The sequence below is a fragment of the Bos grunniens genome, chromosome 7 (genome assembly GCF_055505025.1).
Source record: "Bos grunniens cultivar Pamir isolate PY7600 chromosome 7, Bosgru_T2T1.0, whole genome shotgun sequence".
Taxonomy (NCBI): domain Eukaryota; kingdom Metazoa; phylum Chordata; class Mammalia; order Artiodactyla; family Bovidae; genus Bos; species Bos grunniens.
The window spans coordinates 29,575,773-29,593,082 of NC_141171.1; the positions used below are offsets into that span (position 1 = coordinate 29,575,773).

General features: G+C 38.9%; 1 protein-coding gene across 29 annotated transcripts in view; it reads left to right on the forward strand.

The window, feature by feature from the left end:
* LOC147368975 (uncharacterized) overlaps nt 1–17,310 on the forward strand; it is a 724,353-nt gene that overhangs the window by 410,055 nt on the left and 296,988 nt on the right. For 9 of the 29 annotated variants that reach the window (XR_015167028.1, XR_015167029.1, XR_015167033.1 and 6 more), the window contains one exon: nt 11,361–11,654. The exons of the other annotated variants lie outside the window; for them this stretch is intronic. Coding sequence is in view for 5 of the 9 variants with exons in the window: in XM_086410589.1 (XP_086266715.1) it covers nt 11,361–11,526 (166 nt within the window). In the remaining 4 variants the exon portion in view is untranslated. Of the gene's footprint in view, nt 1–11,360; nt 11,655–17,310 lie in introns of those variants that run through there. 29 annotated transcript variants of the gene reach the window in all.

Below are 17,310 nucleotides of genomic sequence, written 5' to 3' on the forward strand. Positions count from 1 at the left end.
ACTCTTGAGAGTCCCTTGGACTGCAAGGAGATCCAACCAGTCCATCCTGAAGGAGATCAGTCTTGGGTGTTCATTGGAAGGACTGATGTTGAAGCTAAAACCCCAGTATTTTAGCTACCTGATGTGAAGAGCTGACTCATTTGAAAAGACCCTGATGCTGGAAAAGATTGAGAGCAGGAGAAGGGGATGATGGAGGATGAGATGGTTTGATGGCATCACCAACACAATGGACATGGGTTTGGGTGGACTCCGGGAGTTGCTGATGGACAGGGAGGCCTGGCGTGCTGTGGTTCATGGGGTCACAAAGAGTCTGACATGACTGAGCGACTGAACTGAAAGATTGCTGTTTCAGAAGGGCCAGTTGAGTTCAAAGACAGGTCAGTGTTTCCTACGTGAGAATCCCTATTCCAGTGCCATCAAAGAATTTTTACCCACAGAGCACACTTCCTCATCTACTTTTTCTTGTTTCAACAAGCACTAGCCTAGGTATGTATAGCAAAGGATGTGCTATTCCAGTGCATGGCTTAACTCTGTGACCTTGGGCCAGCTACTGAACCTCTCTGTGCCTGTTATTTTCTAAAATGGAAGTAAGTACCTTTCTTCATGAATTGCTACAAAAAGCCACTCTCTGACTACCCACTGTCCATAGGTCAGTTGCTACATGGGAACAGAGCACACAGCTCCATTCTTACCACATCCTCAATGCTTCCCTTGTTCCACTGGTGTTTGGTGGTGCTTGGTTGGGCTCTGTCCTGGTAATAGAATAAGTTGATGACAACAGATTTCAGCTGGATGTGATGAGCGGCTGGGACTGAGTATTCCTTTGTCTGATGTCTCGACTTTTGGAGTTAAAAAAAAGTATCAAAGTCCCCATCAGGAGATTTTAACAAGTCATTTCAACCAGTCTGCTTATCCAAATGAATGAATCTGCGGATGACTCATAACTAGGGGCCTCAAATGTAAGCTTGGATTCCTTCATATTTTAGGTTGGAAAAATTGCCAGGTAAAATGAACCACTCCCGTGAATTACTAAAATTGCTGAATTTTCTCTTCTTGCCTTCTTTTGAATGACATACTACCATGGATCATCAATGTGCCCTTTAGAAAGCATCCTTTATTTCCTTCAGAGCCTTTGTCCATTCTACTGCTACTCAGAAGCCCCATCTTTCTTTGTAGACTAATATTTTTTTTTAGCCATGAACCTCACCTTCACCCCATGTCACACCTTTCAAATGCACAACCACCATCAAGTTAGTGGCACCCAGCCGGCAGGATGGGCATTCAGGGTCTTGTCTAGAAACAGCTGTTTTACCACATTGGAGTTCATGACCAACCTGCAGCCCAGACTAAGTACAGAAACCCTGGGAACTCAACTAGCACCCAACATCAGCAGTTATCTCCTGAGTTTCTGCTTGACAGAGCCAAAGACCCAGGGGCAAGCAGTGAGAAATTATCTGGGTGCTTCTTCCCTCAGGTTAGAGAAGAGATGTTGATGAAAAAGGGAAGGCTTCTGGGAGTAGGCAATAGGAACAATAACAGGAGTAGTAGTGAACATCCACTGAGCAGCTCTAAGAAGCGACTTATACATTTTGTCACCATCACTCTGGTGAAATTATTATAATTATCTTGTATTGTCACCATGTTGAAGACAGAGGAACTGCAGTTTGTTAATATTCAAAGCCAGCACTGTGTCCCATGATCCAGCACTTCCCTAGTGTGGATAACCCATCCTTTCACCTATTCCTCACCATCCTGATTAAAATCCATGTGTGACAGTTCTTGGGTTGTACACTTTACTTCTCTGAGCCTCATTTCCCACATCTGAATAAAAGGGGTGAGCACTGTATCCCACTCATGGGGCTTGTTATAAGAACTAAATGATATGATCGTGCATAAAAATGTTTAGCAGGCAGCCTGGCCATGTTATCAGACTGATACTAGCTGAAAGTTGTATTTCCCAAGTAGGTAGATGCTGAGGGTTGGTAGCCTCATGATGTTAATCCTTTTCCCATCCCTCTAAGTCCTATGGAAGAAGATGATAGGACTAACTCATAGGGACATGGGAGAGAATGGGCACCATGTCCATGACTTTTAAATTCAAGTATAGTTGATTTATAGTGTGTTTCATTTCTGCTGTATAGCAAAGTGATCCACTTATGCATGTACCTATGTTCAGTTTTATATTCTTTTCCATTATGGTTTATCACAGGATATTGAATATAGTTTCCTGTTCTATACAGTAGGACCTTGTTGTTTATTCATTTTGTATATATACTAGTTAGCATCTGCTAACTAGTATATATACTAGTTAGTCAAACTCCCACTCCATTCCCACCTGCCCATTTGGCAATCATATGTCTGTGTAATATTTTAGATTCTACATGTAAGTGAGATATCATATGGTATTTGTCTTTCTGTTTCTAAATTCCTTCACTTAGTATGATAATCCCTAGGTCCATCCTGGTTGCTGCAGATGGCATTGTTTAATTCATTTTTATGGCTATGTAGTATTCCATTGTATATAGGTACCACCTCTTTATCCATTTATCTGTCAATGACGTTTATGTTGCTTCTATGTCTTGGCTATTGTGAATGGTGCTGTGGCTATTGTAAGTGGTGCTGCTATGAACATTGGGGTGCATGTGTCTTTTTGGATTATAATATTGTCTGATATATGCCCAGGAGTGGGATTGCTGGATCATATGGCAACTCTATATTTAGCAGGTTTTTTGAGGAAGCTTCATACTGTTTTCCATTGTGGCTGCTTTACATTCCCGCCAACTGTACAGAGGGTTCCCTTTTCTCCACAGCCTCTCTTGCTTTTGTTTTTTGTAGACTTTTTCATGATGGCCATTCTGAGCATGTCAGTGACTTCTGATTCAAGGATGTGCCTTGGGAGGAAGCTCAGAGTCACAAACCACCAGCACAGCCAAGTTTCCAATCTCCTCAATTTACGCTGTCAGTGACCAAGCCAGAGCAAAATATGTCTGTCTTATAGCTGACTGCCTTTGTGGAGTTTGGTGACCTAGTAGTGTCTTGGAGCTGGAGGGGAACACTGGTGTCAGTGAAAGAATACAGGCTTTGATTCTGGGAAAATCAGAGCTCAGATCCTGGCTCTGCCCTTAACTCACTGTGTGACCATAGGCATACTGCTTCCCTTTCTGAACGTCTAGCCTAGGGATCTAGGGCACTGAAACTGGAGTCAGACAACTTCTGAACGTGTAGATAAAATGAAGAGTCGAGCCAGTCACTTAATAGACATAAGTCATGTGGAGAAATGAGAGGTGTACCCAGGGTAAGGAGAGATGGGATGGTTCCCTTTTTTCTACACCCTCTCCAGCATTTTTAAAATTTTTTATTTTTATATTGGAGCATAGATGATTAACAATGCTGTTAGTTTCCAGTGTACAGCAAAGTGATTCAGTTACGCATATATATATTTATGTTGTTTTTCAAATTCTTTCACAGCCTTTCCAGGATTTGTTATTTGTAGGCTTTTCAATGGTGGCCCTTCTGACCAGTGTGAGGTGGTACTTCATTGTAGTTTTGATTTGTATTTCTCTAATAATTAGTGATAATCACAGGGCAACTTTTTTTTTTTTGAGGAATGTCCATACTGGTTTATGTAGTGGCTACACCAGTTTACATTCTTACCTTAGATGTTCTTCATGTTGACTGAGGAAAAAAAAAAAAGGAACATATACAAAATATGAGCTGTGAGTTGAGTTTTTTCAGGGTGTTACTGAGGACTGTGGCCCAGGAGACAGCTGCTCACATAGCTTCTGAAGAATTACTCTGAGGACGTAGTAGAGGAGTCAGGATGTATCTATTCATGTATGTATTATAAGTTTTGGCTAGGGGATGCCTGTCGTCAAGATCTTGGTCAAGTTACCATTAGTCATTGCAGAGTTTCCTGGGAATGCAAAGTTTGGTCCATAAACTAGAACATAATAGACATGCAACAAAATTTATTTTTGCTTTGTTTCTCTTGCCTGAGGGAACAGATCCAAAAATACATTGCTTAGGACCTATGTCAAAGAGCATACTGCCGATGTTTGCTTCTAGGATTTTTATGGTTTTGGGTCTTAACATTTAGTTCTTTAATCCACTTTGAATTTATTTTTTATACAGTGTGAGGAAATTTCTAATTTCATTCTTTTGCACATAACTGTCCAGTTTTCCCAGTACCACTTAATAAAAAGACTGTCTTTTCCCCATTGTACATTCTTGCCTCCTTTCTCAGAGATTAATTTACCATGTGTATATGGGTTTAATTCTGGGCTCTGTCGTCTGTTCCATTGATCTATGCATCTGTTTTTGTTCCAGGACCATATTATTTTGTTACTGTGGCTTTTAGTATAATCTGAAATCAGGAAGCATAACACTTTGTTTTTCTTTCCTCAGAACTTCTTTGGCTATCTAGGATTTTTGTGGTTCCATACAAGTTTTGTAATTATTTGTTCTAGTTCTTTGAAAAATGTCATGGGTATTTTGGTAGAAATTGCACTAAATCTTTAGATGGCTTTGGGAAGTATGCTCATTTTGACAATATCATTCTTCCAATCTGTGAACATGAGATATCTTTCCATATATTTGTATTATCTTCAGTTTCTCTCTTCAGTGTCTTAGAGTTTTCAGAGTAAATGTCTTTCACTTCTTTGGCTTATTTTGTTTCTTTTTCATATGGTAAGATAGATTTTTTTTGTGGTTTCTCTTTCTGATATTATTATTCATTATTAATGTATGGAAATGCATAATATTTCTCTTTATGAATCCTGTATCCTGCAATTTTACTGAATCCAGTGCTACTAGTTTAATTTATTGATTTATTTAATAATAAATTTATAAACTTTAATAAATAAATTAAAATTAAATAAGAACTTTAGGGAGGAGGAGCTAAGATGGTGGAGGAATAGGACGGGGAGACCACTTTCTCCCCCACAAATTCATCAAAAGAACATTTAAACGCCAAGTAAATTCCACAAAACAACTTCTGAATGCTGGCAGAGGACATCAGGCACCCAGAAATGCAACCCATTGTCTTCGAAAGGAGATGTTTTATCAATGGTGCTGTATAGAAGGAGAAGTTTTGAGACTACTGTAAAAATAAGACCAATAACTGGAAGCAGGAGGCTTAAGTCCAAACCCTGACTCCAGGGAACTCCTGACTCCAGGGAACTCCTGACTCCAGGGAACATTAATTGACAGGAGCTCATCAAACGCCTCCATACCTACACTGAAACCAAGCACCACACAAGGGCCAACAAGTTCCAGGGCAAGACATACCAAGCAAATTCTCCAGCAACATAGGAACACAGCCCTGAGCTCCAAGATACAGGCTGCCCATAGTTACTCCAAATCCATAGACATCTCAAAACTCATTACTGGACACTTCATTGCACTCCAGAGAGAAGAAATCCAGCTCCACCCACCAGAACACTGACACAAGCTTCCCTAACCAAGAAACCTTGACAAGCCACCTGTACAAACCCACCCACAGTGAGGAAACGCCACAATAAAGAGAACTCCACAAAGTGCCAGAATACAGAAAGGACACCCAAATTCAGCAATTTAAACAAGATGAAGAGACAGAGGAATACCCAGCAGGTAAAGGAACAGAATAAATGCCCACGAAACCAAACAAAAGAGGAAGAGATAGGGAATCTACCTGATAAAGAATTCCGAATAATGATAGTGAAATTGATCCAAAATCTTGAACTCAAAATGGAATCACAGATAAATAGCCTGAAGACAAGGATTGAGAAGATGCAAGAAAGGTTTAACAAGGACCTAGAAGAAATAAAAAAAGAGTCAATATATAATGAATAATGCAATAAATGAAATTAAAAACACTCTGGAGGCAACAAATAGTAGAACAACAGAGGCAGAAGATAGGATTAGTGAATTAGAAGATAGAATGGTAGAAATAAATGAATCAGAGAGGATAAAAGAAAAACTAATTAAAAGAAATGAGGACAATCTCAGAGACCTCCAGGACAATATTAAACGCTACAACATTCGAATCATAGGGGTTCCAGAAGAAGAAGACAAAAAGAAAGACCATGAGAAAATACTTGAGGAGATAATAGTTGAAAACTTCCCTAAAATGGGGAAGGAAATAATCACCCAAGTCCAAGAAACCCAGAGAGTCCCAAACAGGATAAACCCAAGGAGAAACACCCCAAGACACATATTAACCAAATTAACAAAGATCAAACACAAAGAACAAATATTAAAAGCAGCAAGGGAAAAACAACAAATAACACACAAGGGAATTCCCATAAGGATAACAGCTGATCTTTCAATAGAAACTCTTCAAGCCAGGAGGGAATGGCAAGACATACTTAAAATGATGAAAGAAAATAACCTACAACCCAGATTATTGTACCCAGCAACGATTTCATTCAAGTATGAAGGAGAGATCAAAAGCTTTTCAGACAAGCAAAAGCTGAGAGAATTCTGCACCACCAAACCAGCTCTCCAACAAATACTAAAGGATATTCTCTAGACAGGAAACACAAAAATGGTGTTAAAAAATAAAATAAAATTTAAAACAAAAAAAGAACTTTAAAATTTTCTTTTGTTTAGTTGATAATACATTTATTAAGTCTACATTTAATAATATATTAATTTATTTAATAAAGTACTATTACTTTTCTAGTAATAGTACTTTTTTTTAAATTGGAGTCTTAAGGGTTTTTGTGGAGTCTTTAGGGTTTTCTATATAGTATCATGTCATCTGCAAATAGTGACAGTTTTACTCCTTCCCTTCCAATTTAGATGCCTTTTTTTCCTTGTCTGATTGTTGTACCTTGGACTTTCAGGACTATGTTAAATAGAAATGATGAGAGTGGGCATTCTTGTCTTGTTCTAATCTTTGAGGAAAAGCTTTTAGCTTTTTACCATTGAGTATGATGGCTGTTGGTTTGTTATCATTAGCCTTTATTGTGTTGAGATATGTTCCATTCATACCAACTTTGTAGAGAGATTTTATCATAAGTGGATGTTGAATTGTCAAGTGCTTTTTCTACATCCTTTGAAATAATTGTGTAATTTTTATCCTTTGTTTTGCTAACATGTTGTATCACATTAATTTTTGGATATTGAGCTATCCTTGCATCCCTGGAATAAATCCAACTTGATCATGGTGTTTGACCCTTTTAATGTATTACTGAATTTAGTTTGCTAATATCTTGTTGAGAATTTTTGCGTCTATATTCATCAGAGATAGTGGCCTGAAATTTTCATTTTTTGTAATGTTTTTATCTGATATTGGTAAGACCTTCCCTGAAAGTCCCATATGTGGCTCCTCTTCCTACACACAGTTAGCCTGTGTTTTTATTTTATCTAACTCATAGTTTTGGCCTTCCCTGTTGGCTCAGATGGTAAAGAATCCGCCTGCAACGCAAGAGACCTGGGTTCGATCCCTGGGTTGGGAAGATTCCCTGGAGGAAGTCATGGCAACCCACTCTAGTATTCTTGCCTGGAGAATTTCATGGAGGGACTTGGCAGGCTACAGTCCATGGGGTCGCAAAGAGCTGGACACTATTGAGCGACTCTTACTTTTCTTTTTCATAATTTTGACCTAAATTGCCTGTTAGCTTACTTGTACGTTTTCTGTCTCCCTGTATGTATTGGAGCAGAAGCAGGCTATGTGTTGCACAGTTTAAATGGCATGTTGCCTTGTGGTCTATGTGAGTGGTGCCTCTGCAGCCAGGTCAGTGTAAGCCTGTATGGTCTCACAGGTGTGCCCTCCATAGCAGACAAAACTTTTGATAAATGCTATTATTCTTACTCCCCAAAGCAGTGCCTGGCACACAGCTAGTGCTCCAAAAATATTTGTTGAAGAAAAGAATTCTTGAATATAATGGTCTGAAGAGGCTAAGGAAGCTGGTGAATTTTATTTTAGCTATAATCTTTTTCCATTTCTGTTGCTTTGCTGATTTCTCAGAATTAGAAAAGCAACCCTACATTGAAAACACAGTGAAAGTTTTATTAGAAGTTACAAACAAATCAATCATTTAACTGAATTTCTTAAAGAAATTGCTTAAGAATGATGGGTTCATGTCACTGATGCTTTGGTTTAATATTAATGATTACAGTCAGGATGTATTTCTTTAGTTTTGTCATTAACATTTGGATCTGTTCTTGTGTATTAATCATAAATAACTAATGTCCTACCAGTATGGGATATTACCCATCTTTAATAAATCTTTTGGGATAAGACTACTTTGCTAGGTGGATTAGACTTCATAATAATTTATATGAGCCTTTGAACTGAAGAATGCTTCTCATTCTCAAACACTAAATATGTTGATGAAAAGTAATACCACATTTTATTTAAAAGGAAGTTAAACCCTTTCTTCCAGAATTTCAAGCAAACATGAAAATATAAATGAATGAAGAAAATCTGGATCTGCAAACAATTGTAAAAGACCAGCATTATGAAATTAAAATATATTTTCTATCATGTAGCATATATGTATTCACTTTTAGCATAAAGATCCTGCATAAAGTCTTTTTCATTTTCCATTGTCTAAGAATTATTTAAACACTACAGGGTTAAAATTTTTAAATCTGATTAATCTTTGGATTCAAGGATGAGTAGGCATGAGTGCTTTGGTCAGATGAGGTTAACTTGGCCTATCTGATCAGTAGTTGATTCTGTGTATATACATTTTGTTTCCTAGAATCGATAAGAACCACACACACACAAGCCAACCCCTTTGCCTTCCAAACCCATCTACAAAATACAAATGCTCCAGTTAGTGTATTTTTTAAAAGTAGACATTTTATTACACCGCAGTATTTCCTTCTTTTTCTCTGTGGTATCGTTTGAAGTCTGCTTTTTAAAACAGAAGTTGAACAAATGAATCCTTCTGTCCTCACTTTCAGTTGTCAGCGGTGCTTCAGTGTGAGATGAAATAAATTGCCAGCCCTTTCATCTTCTATAATCAGCGCCGCACAGCTGAGCACACCCACAGCCCTGCATGCTGCCTCTGCCAGCGCTTATTCTGTGTGGAACGGGAAGTCTTTGTTAGTGCCACATTTCCAATGCTCGACACAGGAGAGGGTTTATTTTGGTTCCTTCTTTCCTTTCTTGCTTCCTTGCGTCTTCCACCTCCATTCTCCCTGCGTGCACAACTAACGTGCAGTCCATTTTCTGTAGGAAAAAAAGTTCCTAGTGAATGACATTATTTTTTTAAAAAAGATACATCTAACATAGCTTTTTATTCCCCCACCGTGCAACACAGTCATAGTTAACATCATTGCCTAAGTCATATAAATATGGATGAAACTGACAAATTGAAGATTACTTTTAGGAACCTTAAACCATACCTATACCTTTTACCATGTTAGAGTTCTATGTTTTTAAAAACATAGAAGCAACATATTTATATTTATAACCCCAAGGCAGAACATGTATAAGGGCAACTCATGGCAGTCTAGATGGTGTCTTCCAGCGCCCAAGGTCTAGTAGGGAACAGAGCAGAGGATAACAGCTTGATGGAGGCCATACTATGCTTAGTCACTCAGTCGTGTCCGACTCTTTGTGACCCCGTGGACTGTAGTCTGCCAGGCTTCTCTGTCCATGGCGATTCTCCAGGCAAGAATACTAGAGCAGGTTGCCATGTCCTCCTCCAGGGAACCTTCTCCACCCAGGGATTGAATCCAGGTCTCCTGCCTTGCAGTCAGATTCTTCACCATCTGAGCTACCAGGGAAGCCCTGCTTGATGGAGGGGTTTGAGACAAATACTTTACAGTTTGGGGTAATTTTTCATTTGTTTTGCCTTGAACCAGTTTCTTTCAAGACTATTCTTTATATGCCTCTGGTGGGGACATCAGTAGCTGATTCCTGCTTCTTCGTTTCTTCCTCCTCCTTTTCCTCCCACTTGGCAGCCCTACTGATACTTGCTGACTAGTTACTGGGCATCAGGCACTGTGCTGCTGCTGCTGCTGCTGCTAAGTCACTTCAGTCGTGTCCCACTCTGTGTGACCCCATAGACAGCAGCCCACCAGACTCCCCCGTCCTTGGGATTCTCCAGGCAAGAGTATTGGAGTGGGGTGCCATTGCCTACTCCAATGCATGAAAGTGAAAAGTGAAAGTAAAGTCACTCAGTCGTGTCCGACTCTTAGCGATCCCATGGACTGCAGCCCACTAGGCTCCTCCGTCCATGGGATTTTCCAGCCAGGAGTACTGGAGTGGGGTGCCTTCTCCGGGCACTGTGCTAAATGCCTTCTATTCATATATATTTGTTAAATGTATTAACTTAGCTACTAGCACAACAAAATGATGATAGGGACAATTTATTACCTCCATTCTCTGGATGAGGAAACTGAGGCACAGGTTGGCTGAAAAATTAGTCTTAACATCACTCAGTGGTAGAACCAAGATCCAAACTGGGTAGTCTGTTGCCAGACTGCTGCTTTTATCCATTAATGGTGTACTCTCGTGCAGCAATCAGGGTGAGCAGATGACTTGTATCCCAGCCACCCTGAGATTAGTTCAGGGCTGGGCATGCAGCCCAAGAGGAGTGGGATGGTGCAAATACAGAAGGGCACATGCTGTCTTCCTGAAGCATTTGTACAGCTGGCAGGATGGGTCTCTTGGACTGATAGGAGATGTCATGTCCATCATATGCAAAGATAAAACTCTAATGATATTTATCAAATTCTGTCCAGCTGCCCCTGAATTCAATTTACCTTGGGATGTTTTTGTCCTTGGCTTTAACGTGAGCCAATAAATTCCTTTTTGTTTGCTCAAGCCAACTACATTTGGATTTCTCTCACTAAGAGAGCAAAGATTATTGAGTTATAGAGGGGGAAAAAGCCGAATTTCCAAAAATTCCTGAGCAACGCTGGATATTCCCATGCTGTGGCCACCCTCCACGCCATGGTCATCTCCAATCCAAACAGACTCTTAAAAACAATAGCGTCCACTCAGCTAAGCCACTTAGTTCTTAAAAAGAGGCTTTTAAAAATAAGAGGGTATGCAGGAAATGTGTATTGATCTTTTAATTTGAGCTTATAAATTTAAATTTTATCTCAAGTGGAAAGGGACCAGAAAAGAATTAATGTTTTCTAAGCCACTTTCTGGTGGCTTAGAGACCAATAGTACTTGAAAACCAGTTAAAACAACAGCAGGTGAGAAAAGGCAATTCACAGGGAACATCTTTCTCTGGAGGGCTGCTGGACATCAACAAAAGGAAGTTATTTTTCCTTGGTCTTTCATTTAAATTAGCTTTTTCCTCAAGGCCAAATTCTCCCTATTTTTAAATAATTCTCAGTATGCAAATAAGGTGCATTGGGAAATATGAAATGAAAGTCTCTCATGGTTTCCTTTTAATATTCCTCCTCAGAATGCACCCATTTGGGATTACAGACAAGACCAGAATGATGACTGCTCACCTGAGCTCTGCAGAACTGCCTCGTTTTGTGAGAAGAAATTGTGTTGTGTTCATGTTGCATTCATCCCAGCACCAAACACTGCCTTGTACACCTCAGCAGCTAACACTGATGCAATGATTAATTTCGTGTGTCTGGGCAGGGGGGCGCCCAGATTAAACATTATTTCTGGGTGTGTCTGGGAAGGTGTTTCTAGGTGAGATGAGCCTTTGAGTTGGTGGATTCAATAAAATAGATGCCCCTTTGCAGTGTGTGAGGATCATCCAAACTCTTAAGGGCCTGAATAGACCAAAGATAGAGGATGGAGGATTTTACTCCCTTTTTCCTTTCTCACTACTTGAACTGTATCTCTCATCTCATCTTCTGCTGCCCTTGGACTGGGGTTTATACCATCAACAGTGCTGGCTCCCAGGCAAATGACCCCACTGGCTTTCCTAGGTCTCCAGCTTGCAGATGGCAGATCATGGGACTTCGCAGCCTCTGTAATCACATGAACCCATGCTTTAAATCTCCATTGCCCTCTCTCCCTCTCTCTTTCTATATATCTCTAGTTGTTTTTTTGTTTTTTTTTTCTGTTGAGAATTCCTGACTAATGCAATTTATTAGGCATTTCCCACATCAGGACTTTTTAAAGAACTTTATGCACATCATTTTGTCTAACCTTATTTTCTCCTTTAATATGAGTACTGTTATTTCATCCCCATTTTACAGATGAGGAAACTGAAGCACAGAGCTCTTCAGTAACTTAGGCACCCACGTGTGAAGTAGTAAAGTAGTAAAGCTACCTGCTGGATTCGACCCAGCAGGTAGCTGTTAGCCTTTGTGTGAGGCTGATTCCTCTTGTATAACATGCTTAATAAATGTCTGTGGAACTGAACTGAAAATATTGAATTTACCATGTGCCTTGCCTAGGAAGAAAATAGGCCTTTTGTGTTATGAAAAATGAATTGCAACCCCAGGTTATAAGAAGTGGCCCCAGTCACAATTCCTGCATCCTCCTGAGGCTTTGATATCTCAAGATAACTCCAGTCCCCAGAATTACTTTACTTTACAGTATATACAATTAAATATTTATTAGGAAAATTAATATATTTAAATTTGTTTAAAATTAAGCTGACCACTAATAGCTCTGTTCATCAGTAGAGACATTATATGTTATTCTACAGCTTAAGAGCATTTTAATGGCTGATAAAATTGCTCCCTAGATCCTAGCTGTTTTCAGTTTTTGAAATTGTAGCTGAAGATACTCTTAATCATTCTTAAATGACCGACTGCTCACTATTGACCTCTAAATTGTTTAGTTGATCTTTACATTTGAGGAAAATAATAGAACTTCCCCAAAGGTAAGTTATTTACAGGACAAATATACTTTACACACTTGTGTATACATTTAAGACATAGATTGCTGTAGAATGAAAAGCAGTTTGAATACAACTAAATGTGTATTTAGCTGGTTTTGAGGGAAATGATCAAAAGATTTCACTGTCACAAAGTTGATTACAATAATGGTATTAATCAAGTGTTTTCCTATATAAATTGATTTTTTAAATCAATTTTTCAAAAATATTTTTATCTACTTCTGTTCTCTTGGGCTTCCCTGATTGCTCAGTTAGTAAGGAATCTGCCTACAATGCAGGAGACCCCGGTTTGATTCCTGGGTTGGGAAGATCCCCTGGAGAAGGAATAGGCTACCCACTCCAGTATTCTTGGACTTCCCACGTGGCTCAGCTGTTAAAGAATCCTCCTGCAATGCGGGAGACAGACCGGGGTTCAGTCCCTGGGTTGGGAAGATCCCCTGGAGATGGAAAAGGCTACCTGCTCCAGTATTCTGGTCTGGAGAATTCCATGGATTGTATAGTCCACGGGGTCGCAAAGAGTCAGACACAACTGGGTGACTTTCACTTTCACTTCACTGTTTTCTTAATGTTTCAATTTAGGGACAGATGTTTAATTATGCATTCCTACCACTAAAATGTGTTAGCACAGTAGGCCTTTGAATAGATCTCTGATCATTTGGAGATTAAACATCAGTTAAGACTTTATCTAAACTCAAATTATTCCATCAAACATTTCTTAGCTATAAGTCAAAATGGAAGAACTGAAAAAAAAAAAAAAAACAAAAACAGTGATTGTAAAACGAAGTTGTGGCCTCTGTATATACTTATAAAGTAATACGTAGTATATTCCAAATTCTTTGGGTAGAATGATGCTCTTGAATCATGATTTTCAAATGCATTTAAATATAGCAACAGCACTGTGTAATTGGCATTAACTGGACTTCCAGTCCAGGTAGATCCATGCTGAAATTGGGATAACTCTAGTATCTACTTTGGGGGATATTTCTATGCATTGTAAAAATAAGACAAAATATGCACTATTTTATCTATCTTTACTCTGAAAATTCTCTGGTCAGTTTTATAACTCTTATAAGCTCAATTGACCGAACATTATAAAATGGCAGTTCTGTGCAAGATAATGTGCTTTTGTGCTATGAATGATACAATGATAATCAGACATAGATCTTATCTTTAGGGGCTTAATCAAAGGGTTGTTGTTCAACCGCTCATTCATGTCTGACTCTTTGCGACCCCATGAATTTCAACCAGTCTTCCCTGTCCTTCTCTGTCTCCCAGACTTTGCTCAAATTGAGGTCTATTGAGTCAATGCTGCCATCCAACCATCTCATCCTCTGCTGTCCCCTTTTCTTCTTGCCCTCAATCTTTCCCAGCATCAGAATCTTTTCCAATGAGTCAGTTCTTTGCATCAGGTGGCCAAAGTATTGAAGCTTTAGCTTCAGCATCAATCCTTCCAATGAATATTCAGGGTTGATTTTCTTCAGGATTGACCGGTTTGATCTCCTTGCAGTCCAAGGGACTCTCAAGAGTCTTCTCCAGCACCACAGTTTAAGAGCATCAATTCTTTGGTGGTCAGCCTTCTTTATGATCCAACTTGTACATCCATACATGACTACTGGAAAAACCATAGGTTTGACTGTATGGATCTTTGTCAGCAAAGTGTGATGTCTCTGCTTTTAATCAAAAGGGACAGACAGGCAAAACCTTGATCATAAAATGTGTATGTGTTCTCAAAGAGGTCAAAAGGCTATTACAGACAGAGGCAGAGAATAATTATTCTGATTGTGTGGAGAAAGTATGGCTTCAGGAAAGTAGCTGAATTTGGAGTAGACATAGATTTTGATAGGAAAAGAGGTGGTAGTGAGGACTTCCCATGAATGCAGCATCTTTTCACATGAACTCCAAAAATCATAGAGATTGGCGCAGGTGGGGGGAGAAGCACATAATGTATAGAAAAGTCTGGATTATTGCTGGAGGCTTATATGCCAGCAGTTTCTGTTTATGACACCTTCCTATTACATGGCTTCTTGCTATGACTTTTTTGTGATAGTTGCTTAGTGTTAGTCGCTAAGTCATGTCAGATTTTTCGCAACCCCATAAACTGTATGTAGATTGCCAGGCTCCTTTGTCCATGGAATTCTCAAGGCAAGAATACTAGAGTGGGTTGTCATGCCCTTCTGCAAGGGATCTTCCCGACCCAGGGATCGAACTGGGATCTCCTGCCGTGCAGGCAGATATTTTACTGTCTGAGCCACCAGGGAAGGCCCTGACTTTAAATCATAGTAAATATACTTTGTCTTACTCAGCTTCCCAGTGTCTAAAAGTTTCCTCTTCTGATTTACAAAATGGAGGCAAAGCACTCACTCAGTTTCACACAGAAGCAGCCTGCCATTCTGAACTCACAGCCTTGTGAGTTTCGCTTTACTGTCCTACCGAGACTTGTCTTTCCTGGCAGACATAATTTAATAAGGCAGGGGCTACTTATGACTTTGTTGTTAGCACCATAGGAGTAGCTAGAATTGGAGTCTCACAGATTGAGATCCTCATGCCTTGAGATCCAAACTGGATAGTCTTAACTCTGAAATCCAGGATTAGTCCCTTCAAACTCACCAACTTGTCTCCCTTAACTGGCTGTGGGTGTTAGGAGTCAGCAGAGAAAGGGGAGTTGGAAGTGTAATCCTCAGAAAGGACACACTGTGACCCCTATACACTTTCTCCTTGTGCTGAAGATGTGCTTTGTTATAACAGTGTATATATATATATTTTTTTAGAACAGTGTATTTTAATTCAACTTTTTTTTAAACATGGCCCTTGTCTCTTTGTAGCATCTGCATGATCTCTAGCTTATTCAAGGAGCCCAACGTTTGTATTTAACCTACAGTTGTTAACCTACAACTATAAATACCCATTAGGTTATTAACAGTGCTAATTTTATTTCTTAAGAGTGAGAAACTGAGTATGAAAATTGAAATTATTTCTAGAAGGTTGGCCAGGTGCAGCCACATTCCTTGATCTCAGTCACTGCTACCTCCTGAGCCCTTCAGTCCTCACAGTTTTAGGTCCATAGAACTCAGTGATCTTTGAAAAGTTTTCTGTGCCATTTTTCTTTTAAAATTGTGTTGTTAAGTTTCTCACATGAACAAACATTACAAGAACAGTTGTTTCAGTGACAAAATAGGGGATTTCAGGCTTATCATCAGCACATTTTTTCCACTGCAATGTCTTCAATAATTATTTTGTTCATTAGAAGTGAATTTTGTTATTGCCATCTAAAAGTAATATTTTTTGTTCCTCAAAACTGACAAAACACACACCTGGATGATTCCTCATTTTTACTTCATACCACTTCTTAGAAGTCTCTTGGTTTTCTTGGTCATCTTTGAATTTGAGTTTATAATTCTGTTTTTAACTCAGTTCAACACAAAGATAAACAGAAGAATTAAAATAGTTGTTGCCAGCAAAGCAGTCCACGGTCAAACAAGGTAGTTGTAGGTTCTAAATGTCATGAAATATGTTTTGTTACTCAAGTGGGGTAGATCCAAATGGAGAAAACTGCAGCATTCAAATATTTGTATACATAAGAATCATTAGGATGTTTGTCAAACATGAAGATTCCTGCTCTCATCTCTGTGTGCCAGTCTAGTAGATTTGGGTGGGAGACTGGAGTCTGCATTTTAATTTTTTACAACTTTTTCCCAGATGGTTCTGGTATAGTTGGGTTTGTAGAATATTTTGAGAAAAAAATGAAAAGGTACCTACTTATAATTAGCCTCTTAATATCCAATTTGAGGTTTATATTAAGTTAGTACTATAGGAGAAGAGAATGTTGATTTTTGTCACTTGTAACACAGAACTAAATCTGCCATTGAGGAAAACACTTAAGTTCACCCAGTGTTCTATGATTTGTCCTTCCAATGCATTTATGAATCAACTGGAAGCTCTTTGAAAATTTCCAATAGGCTGTGGACCACAGACTTTAAGAATCACTTTTCTTAGTTGTCTTAAAATTATGGCAGGATGCCCAGAAGCTGGTATTTAACAACCATGGAAATGTATCTACTTAAAATCTTACAAGTAAAAACAACTTTAGGAAGCCAGTTCCCACTTTGGCATTTGGCACAGGATGGAAGTTTCACATCCACACTGGAGATCCTCATTCAAAGACAGAGACATTTCAATATTTACATTAATTTCATTTACTAAAAATAACAGCCAAAGAATGTGCAGCTGAAGTTGATCCCTGGCGGCATTTAGTTTGTTTATACCCTGTCTTGGCTTTGCCCATTATCTGTGTCTGCAGCCTTTGCACATACTTAGAGGAGCCACACAGATTATAATCTAATTATAGGGAAGTATAAAAACAAATATTTCTGCAAGCAAATGCAAAAATATTTTAAAGTCAACAAAAGCTATAATTGTTCAAATTGAAAAGCAGCAAGTGAGTAAGCAAATACAGACAACAGTATAAAATTATGTGACCTCAGATGATTTCTATATTTCATTTTTATAGTCTTAACAACATATTTTGTTGTTGCAGAATAACTGACAC